Source organism: Lacerta agilis, chromosome 12, assembly GCF_009819535.1.
Source record: "Lacerta agilis isolate rLacAgi1 chromosome 12, rLacAgi1.pri, whole genome shotgun sequence".
NCBI classification, from domain to species: domain Eukaryota; kingdom Metazoa; phylum Chordata; class Lepidosauria; order Squamata; family Lacertidae; genus Lacerta; species Lacerta agilis.
The window spans coordinates 4,265,461-4,288,941 of NC_046323.1; the positions used below are offsets into that span (position 1 = coordinate 4,265,461).

The window sequence follows — 23,481 nt, forward strand, 5'->3', positions numbered from 1 at the left end:
TTACAAAACAAAAGAGGCATGCATATATATTATGTATATAATGATTAGAGGAGAAAGGAGCACAGTCTTATGTGCTACTCTAGAGAAGAACCATAACAAAATAGTACAAAAAGTTGGCTGAATGGAAAAGGGCAGGTACAGGGCCAAATCCCATAATTCACAAAACCAAGTGGAAAAATCCCATAATTCACAGATACATTTATTACAAGTGATCTCTCGGGTCATCATGCATCTTTCAGTTAGGCAATGATCCATCTAATTTTTGTGGCTGTTCAGGCAGACCTAGTCATTTGATAAGTTGCTATCTTGTTTTTGCCATTCATCAAAAAATCAGTTTTGGGACTGATTTGACTTTTTGGTTATCATATCAGCAACAAAAGCCAAGAGGTAGAAGGGAAGACCAAATATTCAATCATTTGTCAAGATAAAGTATTAAGACAAGAATAAAATGTCCTAGATAGAGACAACCAGCCAGAGCAGTCCCTTGAGGATTAACCTTAGAGTTTATTTTAGTCTGAATTTTCTTAAGTGATTTGGAAGACGAAGATGATGACTTTAACATTATTCGATGACCCCAAACCAGGAAGCATTGTTAACACAAGGTCAAATCAGAAAATTGTGCAATATATATTGGATGATGCCTTGAATTGGACCAATAGAAGCGGAATGAAATTATCAGTAGTACCAAGTACAAATCATGGAGGAAATAAGCAAATAAAACTGAGTGTCCAGCTAGGCATGGAGGCTATCTGGGTGGTTGGCCAGGGAAGATTTGAGCAGAACCCCTACAGCCTTGCCAAAAATGTGTTTTGGAAAGGAAAAACTATACTCAACTTCCAACCCCAAGCAACGTGTGCAGACTGCTATGGATCTCTGCAACAAAGTATGCATACACTGGAAATGGGCCTCGCTGACAACGGAGGAGATATGTTCACCAGATAAGGGAGAAAGGGTTGCTTCTGGCCCACTTCTTTACATTCTAACTAAAGCCTCTGAAATCTAGGAAGGGGGGGCTACTGTGTCTCTAGCAGCCACAAAGTGTTGTTGTTGTTGTTGTTGTTGTTGTTGTTGTTGTTGTTGTTGTTGTTGTTGTTGTTGTTACATTTGTATACTGCCCTATACTCGTTCACAACATAAAATGACAATATAAAAAACACAAAAAATAAGAATCCAATAAACCCCCCCCCTTCCACGATGCATTTAAAAGGTAATATGGTTGTCTATCAGTCAAAGGCCTGGTTAAAAACAGAACGTTTTTGCCTGGCGCCTAAAGGTGTGTAATGAAGGCACCAGCCATCTCAACCTGCAATCCTAATTCCATTTACATGGGAGTTGTTGTTGTTGTTGTTCAGTCGTGTCCGACTCTTCATGACCCCATGGACCAGAGCACGCCAGGCACCCCTATCCTCCACTGCCTCCCGCAGTTTGGCCAAACTCATGTTAGTAGCTTTGAGAACACTGTCCAACCATCTCGTCCTCTGTCGCCCCCTTCTCCTTGTGCCCTCTATCTTTCCCAACATCAGGGTCTTTTCTAGAGAGTCTTCTCTTCTCATGAGGTGGCCAAAGTACTGGAGCCTCAACTTCAGGATCTGTCCTTCTAGTGAGCACTCAGGGCTGATTTCTTTCAAAATGGATAGGTTTGATCTTCTTGCAGTCCATGGGACTCTCAAGAGTCTCCTCCAGCACCATAATTCAAAAGCATCAATTCTTCGGCGATCAGCCTTCTTGATGGTCCAGCTCTCACTTCCGTACATTACTACTGGGAAAACCATAGCTTTAACTATACGGACCTTTGTTACATGGGAGTAAGCCCCACTAAATTCAAAGGGACAAGTGCATGTGGTTCGGATTGTGCAATTAGTCTGGGAAAGAGCAGGTCCCTCATTTGAAGTAAGGTGCTCACCTAGGAATTATTACCTGTGCCTTTTCTTATTTAGAAGTGCTGCATTGGCAAAGATGCCTGGCAAGGTTTGAGAGAGAGAAATCATTTCTCTTGACTTGGATAAGAGTCAACAGACATTTGCTAATCACTATACTGTATAACCTTTAAAAGACATCTGAAGGCAGCCCTGTATATGGAAGTTTTAATGTTTAACGTTTTATTATGTCTCCATATATGCTGGAAGCCACCCTGAGTGGCTGAGGCAACCCAGTCAGATGTGCGGGGTAATAATAATAATAATAATAATAATAATAATAATAATAATAAATGATGATGATGCAAACCTTAGTCTGCAATTCCACTGAATAGAGTAATAGAGTAATGGACCTGATGCTTTGTGATACTGCGAACATTTAAAATATGGTGCCAGTAATATTTTCATTTGGATGTGTTAAAAGAAAATTATGTAGGACAGACAGGCATGACCCTTGCTATAGGAACTGGATGCACTTATACTGAGCCAAACTATTGGTCCACCCAGCCCAAAACTGGTATATTAACAGAGGGTTCTTTTTTAAAAAAGCGGAGATCCAAGAAGTCTGGGACCTTCAGCACACAAAATTAAGGCTTCATGTCCGTGAAGTGCCATGAACAAGATGACTGGGGTGACAAACTCCAGAAAGGAAGACAGCATACAGGGTGAGAGCACTGCCACGTGGACTGTCAGGGCGTTCAGTGGTTGCTCATGAGAAATCAGCCAAACGCAGAACTTCTACAACTAAGTTCTTTATTGTGCAGATATTTACAGTGGAGCAAAAGTTCAAACATCCATCTCATCCCTCCGCAGAGTCCAGGAATGAAACCTTCCTGTTCTTGGTCCAGCAAAAGAGGTGTGGGATTCTAAACCCCCGCCTTCCACCTCCACGTCTTTCCTGTCTGTGAATTCGGGGCGCGGGAAACTGTCCCTGTTCCCCGCTTCCCCCTTGGTGCTCAGGCTCTGCGATCTCTTCACAGCCCCTGCGCCGACTTCCTGCCTCCAACTCCCCCTCCCCACTGGAGGAATGGTCGCTTCCTCCTGAGGAGGGGGATGACGAACTGCTGAACAAAGGGGGTGGTTCCCTGTACTGCAAACGATCCCGGGATGCTACCAGCCGTGGGGAGGGGGGTTTCCTGACATGGACTTTTGGTTGAAGTGTGGAAAGCGTCTATGGCTGTTACAAGACCGTGTATCTGCTGTCTATAGATTCCACATACACCAGCTCACGTCGGTTTCCTTCCATACAGACAGTGGTTGGGCTACCAGCAAAGGTTGTACAGTGGTGATCTCTTGCTTCCTGCCAACGGCATGGAGGCATCCAAATAGGGGAAAGTGGGGAGGGAGAAAAACTGCCTCCCTTTTCCCGGGGTAGGTCCCCTGTTTCCTCATCTGTATGGGCAGCTGCCATACAGATGTGGCCTGACAAAGGAACAGGTGATGCAGAGAGGTTAGCAAAGCCAAGTAACTTCGTAACTTCCTAGTAATAACACAAGATGAAAACAAGGAGATACATTTCACCATTCAAACATATCACTACTTCAGCTGTGTGTTTATTTCTGGACTGTACTTACCCTCTTTGGAAGAGTGGCTAAAAGGAACTAAACTGGACTTCTGGGAGAGGAAGAACAAGGTTCCTGTATTTTTTTTAAAAAATGTTATAATTATTTTTTATGGCAATGTGAAGTCAGGGAAGTGTTATTGAGGGCTGGCCGCTCGCCACAGGGTGGGGTTTTGTTTTGGTATCCTTTTAGAGCTTGCAGGTGTTTGGCATGAACTGGAATCAAGGACAGCTGTGATAGTTCAGATCTGCTATTTCCCTCCCAATATTTCTCAGAAGTGATCCAGTGTGGTGATGTCTCACACCTGATATCCTCTACTTGTGTGGCATGTCTAACTGCACTGTTACAAAAAGTCTATCCATTTTATAGCTTTTTTTTAGTGTGCAGATCACAGCAGTAGACTGGCAATGACTATCTAACGACACACAGCCCAAACTCTATCTGGATCAAAACGAGACACTGTTGATATATCCTGTGTTATTTCCTTAATTTATTTTCCACAGGCTCTTCCAAAATGCATGATACTATAGACTGGTATGTAAAAGAATCCACTTCTTTGGAGATCAAGACATCTGCCTGCATTCCACATACTTGAAAACTAAACATCTTGATGCTGCAGCCCTGCGCAATACCTGCTTTGTTTGTTTGGGTTTTGTTCTGTTACATCTTGGAAACAACAAAATAGTGTCTATTTTACTCTGAATGTCTTTAAAAAGCAACAGCAATAGTTTATGTTATTTTTGAAAAACAGAATTCCTGATTATATGTCATGCACAAGTTCCCTAGAGTACTTCTAACCATATTGAGATCATCTAGCAAGTGTTTAAAACTTATTGGGAATTCCTTTACTGCACAATCTTGGCCTGATTAAAAAGAGGGGTTTTTTTAAAAAAAAAATGAATGAAAGCTTGGAAACTGCCTGGCTATAAAAAGCTGCATGGAAATGACTAGCATGACTGTAATTTTCCTGATTGCAAAGAAGTTCTACAAACATAGTGACTCGTTTATATGTTAACCAAAAATAAATTGTTCTCCTCAAATATTTTGACTGCTGCAATGCTATTCCTTCCCCCCCCCCCCCGCAAAAAACTAGTGAATCTCTAAACCTAAAACAGTAAAAAGCTGCAACCCAGAAGAGCTGCTTAGCTCCGGTTGAAACGTTAATAAATGGTACACTACTGCAGTTCTCCCAAAACTGTACGACTTCAGCATACTGACTGGCAATTGTATTTCTGAACGTTCCTTCTCAGGGCTGGTCCACAAGACTTTTCAAATGGCGTTGCCGGTCCACCTCGAGGTCAAAGGCCAGCAACTGTTCAGTAGAAAGGTCCTGCACAGCTAGAAATAAGTGCAGGAATGAATGTTCATATGATCCCGGGGATGGTAAATTGTATGACCCCCCCCCCGTAAGATACTTCTCCATTTCTGTAACACTCCGGGATAAGAAAACCAGAAAGTACTAGGTTGTTTTTTAAAATGAGGGAAAAGTCTGATAAGCCATTTAAATCCCAGTTAATTGTTTTTAAAAAGCATGCCTGTCCTACTTTATAGTGATAAGCCAGACTTTGATATAATGGGGCAAAAAAAAAAACAGCAACAGGTGCAGTTCCTTCAAGTCTTAAGAAATTTCTACTCATATTAAACTTGGCGCTACTTGGAGAAATCCAATGGACTTGTAGACCAAGGAAATGCCAAGTAAAAGGATTCCAATCTCGAAACCTTACTCAAGCAGTAAAACAATTCATTCAACATCTGCAATATAATCAATTGCAATGTGTTTAATAAAATTTACTCATGACTTAGCCAACATCTTTAAACAAGTGGCAGCTGTATTCATAATCATGAGATTATTATTAAAAAGGAAGCTAAACCACCATTCTACTTTTTGGGGGTCAGAACAGCTCTTTGCTTTATTGTTGTTGTTCAGTCGTTCAGTCGTGTCCGACTCTTCGTGACCCCATGGACCAGAGCACGCCAGGCATGCCTATCCATTACTGCATCTCGCAGTTTGACCAAACTCATGTTAGTAGCTTCGAGAACACTGTCCAACCATCTCATCCTCTGTCGTCCCCTTCTCCTTGTGCCCTCCATCTTTCCCAACATCAGGGTCTTTTCTAGGGAGTCTTCTCTTCTCGTGAGGTGGCCAAAGTACTGGAGCCTCAACTTCAGGATCTGTCCTTCTAGTGAGCACTCAGGGCTGATTTCTTTGAGAATGGATAGGTTTGATCTTCTTGCAGTCCATGGGACTCTCAAGAGTGTCCTCCAGCACCATATGCTTTATATGTGACCTCAACAAAAGCATAACACAACACAGTTTGGCTTCTCATTTAAAGATACAGCATATTACAACAGATGTGAAGAGCTCATTTTTGCTTCAGATCCCCACTTCCACCTCTGCTGTGGTGCCCAGAATCTAAAACTCTCTCGGGAGGGCTTGCCTATTCCTTTCCCTACTCACTACAAGCTTTTGGTGAAAACGGTCAAATTTCAGTGGCCTTGTTGTGCCAGTTAACTTGTTCTCTGTAACTGTTAGGCTCTGTAGTGCTGCTTAAAATGTTAAATTATCTTTAGGTGTTTAAAATGTTACCATTTATTACATTTTTGTGCTGCTATACATCACTTTTTTAGTTCTTTGGGTTGAAAAGTGAGAAATACTTTTTAATAGAAATAGAAATAAATCGTGTTTCCTATGCGAGTTATTTTTTACAAAATTTCTTTGATTAATTTATTTAAGATACTTATAGACAGCTTAGTATTTTTTAAGAAAAGAAATCAAAGTAGTATCCGCAAAAATTAAAGGCACAGAATAATAACCCAACAGCATTAAAAACAGTGTAACGGGGAGGGACACAGGTATGAGCAACAATTATTCTGAAAATGCTTAAGTGTAAAGAATACTGTGAAGAGAAATTCAGTTGATTCAGTTGATTAAGTATCAACTTTATTCAGTTGATTCAGTTGATTAAGTATCAACTTTAAGTAACAAAGAGATCATTTTATTTTAAATAACAATCCCTATAAATGTGGTGATTCTGTTTAGATGATCTGGCAGACACGTGGCCTCCGTGTCTCAATTGAACAGCTGTGGCCTTGCAGAAATGGGCTGCCGCTTGCTGGGGACAGTTTTTTCACCAGAGAGCCTGTGCATCCAGGCTCTTCTGATCTGAAAAAGGAGCAATGATGGGGAACATTAACTGGCATAAGACAGGAAGAAAATGAGGTTGTAATTATTATGGGGGGGGGGGAAGGAGAGCCTTTAACATAAAGACTAGAAACTGATGTGAACCACAACAAAAGGAAGCCACTACTGAAAGTTAAAAGGTTTGCATGTGAAATTTTAAATAAGAACGTCTGAAAGTTCAGCTTAAGGAGCCAGCCTTCCTCCCAGCGTGATCCTTAAATATCACCTTTCTCGGTGTTAAAAGGTTTACATTTTGCAGTCCTTTGAACATATGCATAATCACTAATTTAGCACCACCATGTGAATAAACCTCTAACAAAACACTTGTAAAACCAACCTGCTGCAAGTGCTCAAAAGCCGCAGCTGAAATCCCTGTGAAAGTTACAAAGCGAGAAAGTTGGCTTTCCTGCAGACCACAGGCAACTCCAGCACTGCATTCCCTTGTTCCCATGAATTGCAGCCCACTGTCTCCCAACATTTCCATTCTGATGTCGCGCTGACCTATTTGCGAACTTTCGGCACACCTGTCCTTCTCGCCCTCCTCACAGGATACCAGCAAGAGAGACACCTCTGTCTCTACGGAGTCTAACATCCTCCTGCCATCCCCCACACCACCTCCCAACATGTTCTGAAGAGTCGCTCAATTCTCTGGGGCAACCTTAACATTCCACCACCAAATCTGATTGTATTCGAAAGAGTCCAGTCAAAATTCCTCAGAGCGGCTTTACATATGCCCCCTTGTGTGTCAAATGCAGCCATACGGTTAGAAACAGGCATGATTTGCGTGGAGGCCAGAGTATGGATGCAGGTGTGTAACCTCGGGCTGAAACTTATCCTGAACCCTCAAGGTCTAACCTCACTGCTATTAAAAGATAACTATCAATCCCTGTGGAGCAAGGCCATAGTGAATAAGATGATTAGCATAGGCCTCCATCCATCTAGCCTCATGTCACGTGACCTTAACTCAGCAAAGATCATTGTTAAACAGAGGTTAACAGACATAGATGGACTTGAGTAAAGTACCCCACTTTCTAATACAGAGGAACAGAGATACCTGTCCTGCCCAGCTAGATATCTATTCCAACTAGAAATACCCTCTCATAGAAGAGCATTTACTCTAGCCCATAATCGTATAATGCCTTCAGCAGTTCTCCAAGGGAAGTACAAACGGACCCCATTGTGCGAGAGATACTGCCTGTGCGGATCTGGAGAGGTGGAAAGTATTGGCCACATACTCTTGCGATGCTGCTTCTACGAGGAGGTGCGAGGCTCGGACAATTTCTATATTAGATTGGCTTCTTTTGGATGCTAACGCTAATGTGACAGCAAAGGTAGCCAAGTTCTGTGCTAGAGCCATAAAAATTTGGTCCGATCTAGTTAGCAGTACCCATATAACTTCAGGACAGAGCTAAAGACGAACCAGTGCTATAATCGGCTGTAGCCAACCCTTTAAAGTAGTGGTATCTTTTTTTATCTAAAATTTTTAAAGTTTAAAGTTTATATTTATAGTCTATATTTTAGAATGTATTTTGGATTGTTTTTATGTATATATGTGTGTGCTGGTTGAGAACCGTAACAATAAATCAATCAAATCTCTGGAAAGTGAGGTGGGGTGTCACTGAAGGCTGCAGTGGGAAGGGGAAACAAAAATAAATTAATTAAAAATTCCTTCCAGTAGTACCTTCAGATACCGTGTGCAGCATGCACACGAAAGCTCATACCAAGAACAAACTTAGTTGGTCTCTAAGGTGCTACTGGAAGGAATTTTTTAAATTTTTTATTTTGTTTCGACTACGGCAGACCAACACGGCTACCTACCTGTAGTGGGAAGGGTAGGCGGTAAAAAAAAGAAAAGAAAAGGGACTTCTCTTCTTCCCATTAAGGAATGGGTTAAAAAAAAAAAACTTCTGTGATTGTAAGGACACCAAATGTATCCCACGATTTTTATTTTTATTTTTGAAATATTCTATTTCCCCCTCCAAACAGAGTCACTCACAATATAAAAACAAGAATACTTCATCATTAAAACAATTTAACAAAAAAGCTAACGAAACTAAGAGCAGCAGCAGCAAATCGCAAAGAGCCAGAGTTGACAATAAATAAATGAGGTCAAAATGTTTAAAAAAAGAATTTTCCTTCAATGCTTACGGAACATAAATAGGGAAGGAGAGAACCTAAGTTCTCAAGGCATGAGAAATCCATATACAGGGAGTTGCCACAGAGGAAGGGTTATCATCATATGATGCCACCACCTGTGCCTCAGATGGCAATGGCACAGGTAACAAGGCAACAGCGATGGATCCTAAAGACTTGCATGGGATGAGAAGGTCCATCAAGTGACTCAGTCCTAAGCCATTTAGGGTTTAAAGGTAACAACCATCGGTACTTGAAAGCAAACCAGCCACTTGTGCAACTGATTCAAGAAAGGGGGCACATGACCCCAGCACTTGACCCAGGAGAACTTTCACTGATTTAAGTTTCCATGCGCTTTTCAAGGGGAAACCCACACAGAATGTGACATAGACACCCAGCATGTAACAAAAGCATGACGTCCCATGGCCGTACCTGACCTTCTCAGCAATGGACACAGCTTCCTCTTTTTTAAAGTCACTGCTTTACTATGCAAGTTGTCCAGAAGATTTTCACATTTGAAACCAAGCCTTTGCTTTATAGAACTGTCCCATTGTGTGGCACTGACTTTTTAAAGAACAGATTACTTTGCAGCAAAATACTGGTGTGGATAAATTTGCAGACAGAGGCCTCACTTCTGAAGCTAACAAATATTACTGGTTATGGAATAGTTAATCTTATTGGCTTCGGTGGGATAGTGTTCACCAAACACTGTCTTGACAGTATGCAGTAACTTCTGAACACACACAAAAAGGAAATATTTCAGTCCATGCCTTCTTATCAATGGCATTTTTACTTTTTGAAACCAGAGGAATAACAGAGAAAAGGCCAATAAAAAAACAATAGCTTAAGGTCAAAATTGGATGATTCTAGCATCTGAGTAACATGCATGTCAAGAAAAGAGATATCGGTTTTTAGGCACCTAAATATACCTGTTGCAATTTTATATAAAACTACGAAGATTTGATGGTGCCTCTGTTTCCATTACTTCAAATGGTGATAACTTAATATACAGTGACCCTACTTTTTCTGCTACAAAAACCTGAAAACTTTTAGATAACCCAGGCTGAGCCTTTCGAATAAGGCTGACCAAAAATATAATGAATAGCATGTATCATGCTGAGCACTGCTGACAAGAAGGGTCCAGTACCCAGACCACTGCAAGCACAACAAATTGTATTATTAGATATAGAATGACAAATTGCACATTCACACCGATCAAGCCATTCCAGAGCAAACTCCTATGCCCTGGAAGTTCATCGAACTGAACTCAAGATATGGCCCAGGGTCTAATAGACCAACTGTGTGACACAATACAAAACAGAGTCAAGATTCCCTAGGATTCGGCTTTTAAAATGTCTATAGTAAGTTATCTCTTTGCTATACTGTGCCACTGCTTTTGTAATCATCAGAATTATTTGTACGGCAACATCAACTGAAGTTGGATAAATGGAAGAGGAGAAAACGTGAATAAATTTAAACAAGCAATCAAAGGTGTATCGAAGGGAACTGACCTGAGGATCCGAGAACACTTGCTGCATGCTGTTGATTGGGCCATATGGAACACCACTACCTTCAAAGAGTTCTAGCCATTTGGTGGTCTCTTTTTCCAAAAACCTAGGAATAAGGAAACATGCGGTTTGAACTATCCATTTTTTATATATATAAGCTAGTTTCTCTCAGAGTAGTAAATAATGCAGTAAAAATGTTCTGCACATGTTCCTCAGAAATACAGAGACTAAGCCCTGGGGCAAAAATCATGGTTAGACTGTCTTACAATTCTATCTGATTTTCCGATGTAATCCAGCAGTGATGCAAACCAAAATTATCAGCAGTTTCAATAAAACCCGGTACATTTCCTCCCATTCTTAATTACTGTAATGAGCTTCACGTTTTTTTTATTTCACGTCTATTTTTCACAACAAAAAGATAGATGTGATGTGGTTAAGAGACATATGCATGAGAAAAGGTCTATTTTTAAACACAAAGATCCAATTCAAAGCCTTGCAAAAGTTTTCTCCTCCTCTACATCTGAAACACATGTCCCAATTAAAAACCACAATTGTTAGTCCGATAACAACATTGATTGCATATTTATGTGTTGTATGATTGTAATATTTGTCCCAAGGTCATCCGGTTTTGCATATGATATACTATACTTATCCTGAGCAACCCAAATTTCCTTGGTTTACTTGCTTGCCTCCTTGGGGTCATTTATAGAATCTTACTTTGTTATCATGTTCCTATCATTAGAGACATTTCCTGCTTCCTCCTCCCTATGTGGAGTTGTTTAGATGAAGTTCACAGACAGTTCTGAACAAAAGCAAACATTTAAACAACCTTTTATATTGCCCCTTTTGAGGTAGTCTGAATCAAAGAGAAAAGTGCTTGGAAATGTACCATTGCCAAATATGTGTCTGTTATTTTATCGTTGTGCAATGAAACAGGCAGCCCCACACACACGGTCTTTAAATGCTGTGAAAAATATTGCCAAAGATCTTTTCCACAATCAGCATTCTCTAGGCTGCACTTTGGATTTGAAAGAATGTATCTTTGAAGGAGAATAGGGAGCATCCAGGCATGTGCTGTCAAAAATAATGAACGTGATATGCAAAAAGCTGAAGCACTTTAAAATGCTTCATCAGAAAAGACAGCAGGCTCCCCTTGCGTTCTTATATATTAAACTACAAAAGCTGGGGCTCCTGAAGAGGCCAGAGACCTGGAAGACCTACTCCCTGCCTTGCAGGTCTTTCCCACCTGGCCTGGGAGGGGACAGCGCGGACTGACTCCAGCTACAAAAGCTGAGGCTGCTGAACAGACTCCTGGGCTGGTTGTTGTTTAGGGTTTTATTGGGGCGGGGGGAAGTGTAACAAAAAATAATATCAATAACATTTATATATTTATTTTAGATTTTTCTATGACTTATATGAAAATATTGTTCAGTTTGCTTGCGTACTTTTGGATGCTTTAGTTACTGTTTATGACAACTTTTCTTATGTCTGTAATTGAGTATTTTTTTTAAAAAGTGCCTTGAGCATGGTTTTAACTATGCATAAGTGTGTGTAAAACCATGCTCAAGAAAGCTTTTTTAAAAAATACACAATTACTATGTGTATGTGTATGTGTATGTAAAGGGACGCGGGTGGCGCTGTGGGTTAAACCACTGTGCTGCTTGGGCTTGCTGATCGAAAGGTCGGCAGTTCGATTCCCCGTGAAAGGGTGAGCTCCCGTCGCTCGGTCCCAGCTCCTGCCAACCTGGCAGTTCGAAAGCATGTCAAAGTGCAAGTAGATAAATAGGTACCGCTCCGGCGGGAAGGAAAACGGCGTTTCCGTGCGCTGCTCTGGTTCGCCAGAAGCGGCTTAGTCATGCTGGCCACATGACCTGGAAAAACTGTCTGCGGAAGTGGACAAACGCTGGCTCCCTCAGCCTTTAAAGGGAGATGAGCGCCGCAACCCCAGAGTCGTTCGCAACTGGACTTAATTGTCAGAGGTCCCTTTACCTTTACCTTTACATGTATGTAAACTCGGAGCTGCTTCCCCTGCTCACTTCACAATGTGCCAACCCCCAACCCTTTATTAGACCCCTCTCTTTACCCTTGGCCACCCCCCCTCATTAAACCAGGCTTCCTCAACCTCAGTCCTCCAGATGTTTTGAGACTACAACTCCCATCATCCCTGACCACTGGTCCTGCTAGCTAGGGGTCATGGGAGTTGTAGGCCAAAAACATCTGGAGGGCCAAGTTTGAGGAAGCCTGCATTTAACCATGCCAGCCCCCTTACAATTCACCCAAACCACGCCCCCTCTCCTTATTTCATTGCCCAAACTGTGTCCCTGCCCTTAGACCTCACCCTGCCCTCAGCTCATACTGCTTGCCTCACGCTGGCTGCTGTTGTCATTTTGGCCTCAGCCACAGACGACAAGGAGTGGCAGGCAGCAATGGCAAAGCAGGATGGTTGCTGGAAAGCTGCCCTGCCCTGCCCATTACCCAACAGCACCCACCTTCCTCCGCTTCCCTCGGCAGCCTCTGACACTGCTGAGGCTGAAATAGTGGCATCGTTGTGTGATGGGCAGTGGCAGCAGAGCAGGATGGATGGATGCTGGGGAGCTGCCTTGTCCAGGCTTTCTTGCCTAGGCCATTTTGCATTAATATGGGGGGGGGGGTTGGACCGGAAATCAGACAATGGAGGAAGAGCACCAGAGATGTGGATGTGCCTGAACTGCAGAAGGATATGTATTTTGTATTTCTAGTTCAGGCACAGGCAAACTCGGCCCTCCAGATGTTTGGGGACTACAACTCCCATCATCCCTGACCACTGGTCCTGTTACCTTAGGGATGATGGGAGTTGCAGTCCCAAAATATCTGGAGGGTCAAGTTTGCCTATGCCTGTTCTAGTTTGTATTTTTATGCTGCAAACTGCCCTGAGATCTTTAGGTGAAAGGTGGTATACAAATTTAGTACAATAAATAAAAATGAAATGAAAGAACCGCGGGCAAGGCTGTGGGGGTGGGGGTATCCTGAGGCACCATACCAACGTGTGGAGGCAGTAGCAAGAAGTGGAGGGGAAAGGAGCAAACTAAAGCAGAACTAATGACCTGTCATGTCTTCCAGTGTTTCTCAAACTTGGGTCCCCGGCTGGCAGGAACAGGATGATGGGAACTGTAGTGCAACACAGCTGGGGACTCAAGTTTGAGAAACACTGATGGGATGAGAGAAAGAGTCAGAAAAATGGCACGTGGGTATGTGAAATTAAGACTTGAGAGAAAGAGAGGGGAAGCGACGGAGAGAAAATGTGGCTGCGTCTCAGAAGGAAGATGGGCGTGACAGTGAGGCGGAGACTCAAAACTGTGGAGCAGGCAGAGAGGCAAGTAACAGCTGAACTGGAACAGTGAGAACTTCAAAGAGACAAGGAGGAAATTCAGGAAGCAGAAGGAATACCGAGGGGAAAGCAGAAGGGAAACCCAAAGGCAAAAACTGGTCCAGCGAAAGGTCAGCTGTCCAGTACCACCTCAATAGGGAAGAACAGACAAGGGCAGGAGGAAATGAAGACTCCCTGTAGCTAGCTGCCACATGGTGGGTCAAATAATAGGACTGCACAGAAACTTTGCACATTTGGGGGGGGGAGACAAGAGTGCCTCTCAGCATCGCTGAGGTGGTCCAAAGGAAAGCAGAGCAAGACGTTTGGCACCAACTTGGCTGCAGGAGTTGGTGGAAGGAAGCATACAAGACACCTTAAGGGCTCCATTCCAAATTTGTGTAGGGTTACTCCTTAGCCTTTTCTTCTCCTGAAGATGTTTTGCAAGGCTGATTTTTCTTCAGGGTTTACCCCTGAAGCCTTTCTCACGAATGAGTGAGTATAGCTGCAAGGCAGCGGGAGGTTCAAGATCACATGGGTTTCCCATCTTAAGAATCCCCTAATGTGCAAGCAGGACGGGCGTTTTGAGAGCACCTGGGATTCAGCAGGAGAGCGGGGCTTCACAGTGTGTTTGAGTGCTGTATTTTTCGCTCCATAAGACGCACCTGACCATAAGACACACCTAGTTTTTAGAGGAGGAAAGGAGGAAAGCCCCATATTGGGGGGGGGGATCAGCTCACAGTTGTGCAGCTTCTTTTACAAAGGGGAAAAGCCCCTTTTTTGAGGATTAGCTCACAGTTGTGCAGCTTCTTTTACAAAGGGGAAAAGCCCCCTTTTTGAGGATCAGCTCAAAGTTGTTGAGTATATTTGCAAAGGGGAAAAAATCCTGTTTTTATGGGGTTCAACTCACAGTTCTGCAGCTTCTTTAAGAAAGGGAGCCATTTCTACAGTTTCCACACAGATAATCTAATCAGCCAGTCACATGTCACTGGGGAAACAAACAGCCTCCGTTTGCAGGACATTCAACAATGGAGGCCTGGGCAAGGGGGCGGGGCCGGAAAGGGAGCCAGCGATTGACCACACATTCACTCCATAAGACGCACAGACATTTCCCCTTACTTTTTAGGAGGGAAAAAGTGAGTCTTACGGAGCAAAAATTTTGGCAGCTCATGAAACTCAAGGCAGCCTATGTGGGATTCCTAGGCAACCTTCCACACATGCACTGCCCAGACGTGCTTAACTTTAGCAAGGTAGATGCATCATGCGCAGTCAGGTTGTGCTGAAGCTCACATCTAATCAGACTTCCAGTTTCTGATCATTCGTAAGGCAGATAATCACTTCTTCAATGCATTAAATTTGACTGTGGTCAGTGTGATTGCTGACACTACTGCAGAAAAACTTTATCTTGTCAGGCCCAGTTATTGAAATGCTAGCCTTGCTTAGCGTAGCCTTTCTGATTTTGTAATAATGCATGCCAGTCCTGGCAATTTGACATATTTTTCCACAAGAAACTCTGCCAGATGCACCCATAAAGGATATTTAGCATTAATCTACTCTGCTGCTTTCTTCTTGTGACTGATGATTTGTTCTCCAAAATTATTCTGTTTTAGATACTGTTGCAAAGACTCCAAGGAATAAGGGTTTTTTTTGTTTTTGTTTTTGCTAGTACCAAGAAACAGTAACAAGTCCCACATAACCTGTCTTTCAAAATTTACCATATAAAATGTGATCACTCCACAAATGATGTCTATTAGCTAATACAAGCCAAATTACAAGGAACAGGAATGGAAACATATGACTCCAAGATCCTGGACCAAGATTTATATTACAATTGGTCTTTCTTTATTGGGTGCCAGATTCATTCAAACTAACGTGACACTTAATAAATTATGTTCTTCCATTAGCATATGAAGTACAGAATAGGTCTGTACAGGCAGCATCTGCAGTCCTCCAGGGATTTTGTGGAACCTCTGCTAACATAGCATAATATATTTGGCAAACAAGCTGAAGAACTGAACTTGAGACAGCAACAGGGACAACCAAGTAACAGCCAACTATGGGTATAAAAATGAAAAATGGAATATTGTCTTTCAGTAAATCCCACAGCAGGACTTCGCAAAAGAATTGGATGAACCTGCACCCCACTCCCATAGAGCGGTGTTTGAAATAAAACTGGAGAGGGCACGTATATGGGGGAGATGAGACTGTCTTCCATGCAGGAGATGACTCAGGGCATTTGAGAACATTTTAAGAGGTTATAGGAAAATAAGGAATGTTTCCAAAGGAAAATGACTTCTCCCACTGATGACCACATACACAATATGGTGTTGCACAGAAGGTGCCTAGCGGACCATTTATAGCCAGTTGTAAGAGTTGCATTTAAGTACTTACTTTAAGAAAAAGTACCATTTGAAATATGTATGTGTTTTGAGGGTTGTTTTGATCAAACCTATCCATTCTGAAGGAAATCAGCCCTGAGTGCTCACTAGAAGGACGGATCCTGAAGCTGAGGCTCCAGTACTTTGGCCACCTCATGAGAAGAGAAGACTCCCTGGAAAAGACCCTGATGTTGGGAAAGATGGAGGGCACAAGGAGAAGGGGACGACAGAGGATGAGATGTTTGGACAGTGTTCTCGAAGCTACTAACATGAGTTTGGCCAAACTGCGGGAGGCAGTGGAAGACAGGAGTGCCTGGCGTGCTCTGGTCCATGGGGTCACGAAGAGTCGGACACGACTGAACGACTGAACAACTGAATGTTATTATGAGGTACAGAAACAGACAAATTTGCCCTTACCTAGTTAAAGACAAATCAAGACAATCTTGCCTAAGACAAAATTTCTTAAGTGACATCCGTTTGGTGGAATACTTGAAATCTTATGCTTTTATAAACTTACATAACACCCTATAGTTAATATTAGCCTACATGATCTATACATAATAAAATGGCCATGACTGCAAACATGTTTGCAAATATAAACACTTGAAGCTTAAATTTATAAATCATACCTGGCTGTTAAAATTTCAGTAAGTTCCTTCCTATTTAGCACTCGCTGCTGGTTATTTTTGTATCTGGAATCATGGCTGATTTCAGGCAGATTCAGGATCTGAAATGCATTCAGTAACATAATCATCACAGAAAGTTGTGCAAATTGGTCTTCAGTGAGAGAGATGCAGTCATACACTAAATATCAAAGAATATAATCAATAAAACTGGGCTCTCTACATAAAGCATTTATTAACATTTACTGTATGTGTAAAATCCAAAAGCACATTTAATCGATTAATTAAAAATAATTTAATTTTAATTAATTGGAGTAAAGTATGTCCATCGTGCCTTTAATTAACTGAAATTCTTCCATCTCGATTTTCCACTAATTCAACAACACAAGCAGCTCACACCAGCTATTTATTTAAAGACTCTTATTCTACCGATCGCCAAAAAAAGCCCAACAACTTTTTCTGGATTTTTATCTCTGGAAATATGGCAACCCTAAATTATATAACAGAATATGGCACTGCTGCTTCTTATGTAAGTATCAATATTCCACCTTAGCTCATTTAGAAACCATTATTCGGTGAAACATTATTTAGAAACCATTATTCGGTGAAACATTTTACTAGAATCATGCATACACCCGCAACATATTTATTTGTATTGTTTTAAAACCAACGTTTTCCTTTTGTACTGTCATTATCGTATTATTGTAAATGGTCTTGTGACTTATGCTGAAGGCGATTCACGAAATCATCAACATTATCACCTTGAGCTTCCCACCTTGTGAATTGCTCTTTAATTGTTATTACCTTGCAGACAGTGGCAAACTGTTGATCATTTCCTGCTCCCACCACAATGTAGCCGTCCTTTGTTTTGAAAGCCTAGAAACAGTAGGGGAGATCAGAATGTAATTGAAACATGCATTATGGTACTATGTGAATAATATTTCTGCCTCCACCACCAGTCGTTTTTTAAAGGTCACTGTCTTTCAGAACTAGTCTGAGTGCACACGCACCATCTGCAGAAGAGAGGTGGGGAGGCAGGCAGAGAAAATATCCGTGCCTGCTACTGCTGGACTCTCCCCTCCGCTTCCAGGTGAACTTTATGTTCACTGCATTTGTTTTAGTAAGTTAATATTGTAAACTGCTTTAGGTGCCTTGGCAGAAAGGTGGCATATAAATTCAATTATACATATATATATATATACACACACACACACACACACACACACACAGTGGTACCTCGACTTACAAGTGACTCGACTTCCGTATTTTTCGACTTCCGAATGACCTCCGGAAGCGAAAAAATGGCCGCCGCTTCCGAAATTTTCGACTTGCGAAGGGAAAGTGGCAGCACGATACCTCGACTTATGAAAATTTGAATGCGCTTTTTTCGACTTCCGAATTTTTTCCCCATTCCAAGATGGCGCCTTCGACTTACGAAGATTTCGATTTACGAGCGCGCCTTTGGAACGGATTAATTTCATAAGTCGAGGTACCACTGTGTGTGTGTGTGTGTATTATTGCGGTCCAACAACCCATAACACGAATTCAGAATAAAATACAGATTCATACAGACAAACCCCCCCCCCCCGGGAAGGGAGACCGAAGCGTTATTTGTTCAGTCATGGGTATGTTGATCTTTGATTCGTATGACTACTGAAATAAACTCTGCCACGGCCACTGTGATATCATTGGACCTGTTGGAGTGAAATATAAGCTAGCGCTTTAAAAATATGTTAAGTAGTCCAGGTTCTCAATATAAATTAATATTTTCTACCCAACAACTAAAGCTTTTCAACTTTAGCTGAATTTACGCATCACAGCAAGCACACACATCCAGCCATTTAAGGCACATAAAGATGGGGCTTCTGTACTTTATTTATGACGCTCTCAAAGGTCCCATTAAAGTAAATGCATGTATAATCATGTGCTTATCAGCAATTATCACTTTGCAAATGCCGGGCAAGACCACACAGCAGCATCTAACTTGTGTTCATGCTCTTGAGCTGCCAATACTGAAGTTAATATACATGTAAAGGCCCAGCCATTAATGTTTTTGCTTCACTGACTTTGGGGCATGTGTGGGAAAAAATGAGTAAACCCTAAAATGTAATTAGGAAAATGCAATCCCCATGTCATCTTCAGACAGTAGTAGTATTGGAATAAATACAGCAGCGTCTCTCTGTGTGAAATTTATTTTCTTCTTCAGCAGAGCAGATATTCTGGGCTTCCCATCACAAAAAACGGCTGATTATTTGTCAGTCATTGTTGCTGATAAAGCAGAAACATCGCAACATTATTAGCACAGCAAGGCCAACATTTAAGAGTGCTAACAACAGTTTCATTCATGGTCTATGGATGTATACACACACAACCCGCAGGTTACCACAGGTTACTGTCTGGTCACAGAAAGCTCCACTATCTTATTATACAAAGGAGACAGAAAGCAAAGTGCAGACAGATTTTAATGAGATTTTGTTTTGATAAACTGCTGCCCGTAGCCGTGAATCTTGCTAAATTAGTGCAATAAAATTTACTTCATACAAGGCAAAAGTCTTCTCTGTGTGTGTCTTTTGTTTGTAAAGAACAGAGGCTTGTGACAGGGCACCCAGGAACATGACAAAAATTGCATGCAAAATAATACGCAACGTTGGTGTCCTGAACTTCGTGGTGCAAGAGTAACTGAAGACAATAAGCCACAGACATGGAAATTATTTCAGAGCTTGTTAGAGGAAATCAGTGGAGATGAATGATATGACATTCCAAAGCAATGTTTGGTGAAAGAAACTACAGGTTTGGGGGTAAATATACAAAGATCCTCTAATTATCAGATTGTGTATCAAGGGATAGGAACAGCCCAAATGGCCTAAAGCAGAGGTTCCCAAATTGTGACCTGTGGTTCATAGTAAAAACACAATTAAGAACCATGCAGCGAGTAGCACAGCACACTACAATTGCTACAACGGGCAGAAAAAATGATGAGGTGGTTCACCAAGACTCTCAGCAATGTTCAAGTGGTCTGTGAGGGGGAAATGTTTGGGAACCACTAGCCTAATGAGAAGTGAGGGGTGAGGAAAACTCAGAACAGTGCCAAGTGTTGGTGGGGGCAGGGATGGCCTGGAAGGAGCCCTAATATAGCTGTATTATACTATTTTACATAAACTATTTTGATTAAAATGTGGGACAGAAATCAAATAAATATATACACTTTTCAGTGGTACCTCGGTTTACGTACGCTTCGGGTTGTGTACTTTTCGGGTTACGAACTCCGCTAACCTGGAAGCGCAACCCGGTGCGCGAGATCTGCACATGTGCAGAGCGTTTTTCACAGTTTTTTCCCTGTTTTTTCTGTGTTTTTTTCGGTCTGCGCATGCACAGAACGAATTTTTGGGTTACATGCTTTTTGGGTTACATACTGTAACCCGGAACGGATTAAGTACGTAACCCGAGGTACCACTGTAATTATATTTGCAGTACTATCATTATCACCAACACAAATACAGTCATAAACAATGATGTTAAGAGTTGTGCTGTGGAACCAGTTTCTGATGGGAGTTTAGCTGGTGGACATTCCTTGGAAGCCTTTAACAGGAGTGTATTGCCACCTGAAAGACACAGCTACTGGATTATAATAGAAGAGTCGTGGATAGTCAAAGACCTACACCAAGGAACATCCTGACTCAGAATTCAGTGTTTCCCCTTAAGGAATCCAATCCAGACCCTAGAGAGAAATATTTGGAGGAAGAGGATTGGGTCCCTGAAAATTACATTCCAACTGAAGACCTGGAGAAACCTTCAGTCTGAAGAGATCTATCTCAAAGATCCTTGCCAGGGGCCCAAAGAACCACTTTGATCCCATACCAAGTCCTGCCTGGATCGCTGATTCTTTCTCATCACCCCAAGGCTTCAGGAGTGGAGGAGGCTGTAAACATAACGAGAAGCTCAGATTCACCAAGGATATATTAGGGAGAAAGGGTCTCCTGGGAGGATGGCAAACAATGACCCACTAAAGGACCAGATACAGTAATAGGGGAGCTGGAATTTTTGTGTCCTCTGGACCTATGCTGATTCTGGCAACAGAAAGCACTAGCGCTGCTCACCACTAATTTTACATTTTGTGTAAAAGAAAGCAAACAGAAAGAAAAAATGCTATGCTTTTAAAGTACCTCACACGTATTGGGTTGGATCCAGACTGAGCTAGTTGAACTTAAGTCATGATTAGGGATGGAGGATAAGTTTGGTTCAATATGCATTTGAAGTTAAATCAATCAAATTCACACTTTCTGAAGCAATATATGAACCGGAAAACAGCTAGCCTTAAAAATCCACACATCTTAATTTTGTGAAGGAGTTCTCCAACCAACCAATGCATATGTTGGAGGAAAGTGTGCATAATGAAAATATTAGTGAAAATAACACTTGCACACACACAGAAACCCCATTGTATTAGGAGTAGTTGCTTTGCACAAGATTGCTTTGCGCAAATTAGTCAAAATGGCTACATTTATTGAATTCCAACTTCCTCTTCTCTCCCAAAGAGGCAGACATGGGAATGTAACCCTAATGCTTGTTATAGATCTCCACTATTTGAGCCACAACCACCTGTCTCTTATGTCACTAACATTAATAGCTATTATTGTCATTATTTCTTTTGTTGTTGTTGTTCAGTCGTTCAGTCGTGTCCGACTCTTCGTGACCCCATGGACCAGAGCACGCCAGGCACGCCTATCCTTCACTGCCTCTCGCAGTTTGGCCAAACTCATGTTAGTAGCTTCGAGAACACTGTCCAACCATCTCATACCACATCCAGCTTACCAAGGTTCATGGTTCTTACATTCCAGGTTCCTATGCAATACTTTTCTTTACAGCATTGGACTTTCCTTTCGCTTCCAGGCATATCCGCAACTGAGCGTCCTTTCGGCTTTGGCCCAGCCGCATCATCAGCTCTGAATCTACTTGTACTTGTCCTCCGCTCTTCCCCAGTAGCATGTTGGACGCCTTCCGACCTGAGGGGCTCATCTTCCAGCGTCATATCTTTTATATGCCTGTTGTCTTTGTCCATGGAGTTTTCTTGGCAGGGATACTGGAGTGGCTTGCCAGTTCCTACTCCAGGTGGATCACGTTTGGTCCAAACTCTCCACTATGACCTGTCCATCTTGACCTGTCCATAGCTTCCCTGAGTAATTCAAGCCCCTTCGCCACGACAAGGCAGTGATCCATGAAGGGGGCCATTATTTCTAGAGCACCTCAAAAGCTAGGGGCTGCACAACGATTCAGGCAAAAAGAACAATCGCCGCCTGCAGGTTTACAGTATGAAATCTATCAAGTTTTGCCATTTATTTTGCCATTTGTATATGATTGCAGTTTACTGGAAATAAGCCTCATTGGATTAAAAGAAACTTACTTTTGAGTGGACATTATAAGACTGCACTGTCACGATCCTATCTTTTCACCCCTCCATAGGTTCCACATGAACTACACTGCAATTTTGCCAAAGATAAACGAAGTCTGAACTACTCGTGAGCAGCTGACACAGGTTCTGTCCTAGCTTTTCCATATCAAGCAGCCTACAACTGCTATAAGAACGGATTCCCCCTGCTCCAGCAACTCTCACGGGATCTCATTATTAGTCAAGAATTTAGAAATTTAAGATGGTAACCCAGGCCTATGGTTACCTATGCTAAAGCTTTGCTGAAGTCCCTGGGACTGGAGCACCTGTAGCTCCAGGCTTGACTGCATACTACTGCTTTCTTAAAAGCAATAATTTAGTACTGAATGGCCCTCATTTTTGTACTGCTTAAAATGGGGGAGGGGGCAGAAATTCCACCCGGAGAAGTTTGGAATTGTGAGTCCTTACCAGAACCTTTTAAAAGCACTTCCTGTTGGACACTTTGACCAGAAGTGAGTTTTGCAAACACAGCAAAAAGAGAAATGGTCAAGATTTCTGCTGGCCTCCTTTCCAAAGCTACTTATACCACCAAGGCTTGCTTTTAATGTCAGGTTATGCTTCAACCTCTTAACACACACACACACACACACACACACGATAAATACAGATGGACCTGAATCACATCTGGACCATCCCAAAGGCTGAAGGTATTTTGGCCCAGGATCTTGCATCGAAATTCATCTTCAGCAATGAGAGAGATGAAATGTGGTGCCATCGAGACAATATGTTGCCAAGAAAAAGTAGAGATGGGAAATGAGACAATCCCATTGAGTTCAGCAACATATGCTTCAGTGACGACTGGTGTTTTAAAGTTCGGATTACAGCACACACATCCAGGTTACTAATGTAATATTTGCTAAATTATTTTTAATGCTTCCTTACTTGCTGATTCCTAAATAAAATAAACTTTATGGAGATTAATGCTATGGTGGGGTGAATTTATTTTATTTTATTTTTAGTCTTTCAGTAGGTTAATTTTAGATTTCCAAGGGCTTGGTCACCATTTTATGTTTGATCCACCAACCTTCTTTGCATCATTCACTTCATTCTATAATGAAACAGAAAAGGGTCTCTCATTTCTGGGATAAGGATTAAGAGCAATGAAGGATTAAGAGCAATTACTCAGGTCCTTTGGTCCTAATCCAATCCAAGCAATGAATAAAATGAAGATGCCATATATCTGTGTTTTCTAGCTGCTAAGTCAGCTTCTGACTCTAGAAATGGAGGCAGGCTTCAGTTGCAACTAGGGAACTGGTGGAGCTCCTTGCCACAACACTTACTATAGGAACAAGGCTGGAGTTATTGTTTTACTAAGCAATTTGCCACTGTTCAATACCTGTTGACCCAAATTATTGCCTAGCCAGCCACCTTTCTAAATAGGCTATAGCCTA

At 41.9% G+C, this 23,481-nt stretch overlaps 1 protein-coding gene across 5 annotated transcripts in view; it reads right to left on the reverse strand.

Annotated features, from left to right (window-relative positions):
- Window positions 1–23,481, reverse strand: part of SUGCT (succinyl-CoA:glutarate-CoA transferase) — a 282,845-nt gene that overhangs the window by 160,263 nt on the left and 99,101 nt on the right. For all 5 annotated transcript variants that reach the window (XM_033165080.1, XM_033165078.1, XM_033165081.1 and 2 more), the window contains 3 exons: window positions 17,449–17,520; window positions 16,651–16,748; window positions 10,304–10,406 (listed from right to left, as the gene is read on the reverse strand). In XM_033165080.1, coding sequence (XP_033020971.1) covers window positions 10,304–10,406; window positions 16,651–16,748; window positions 17,449–17,520 — 273 coding nt within the window. The remainder of the gene's footprint in view (window positions 1–10,303; window positions 10,407–16,650; window positions 16,749–17,448; window positions 17,521–23,481) is intronic.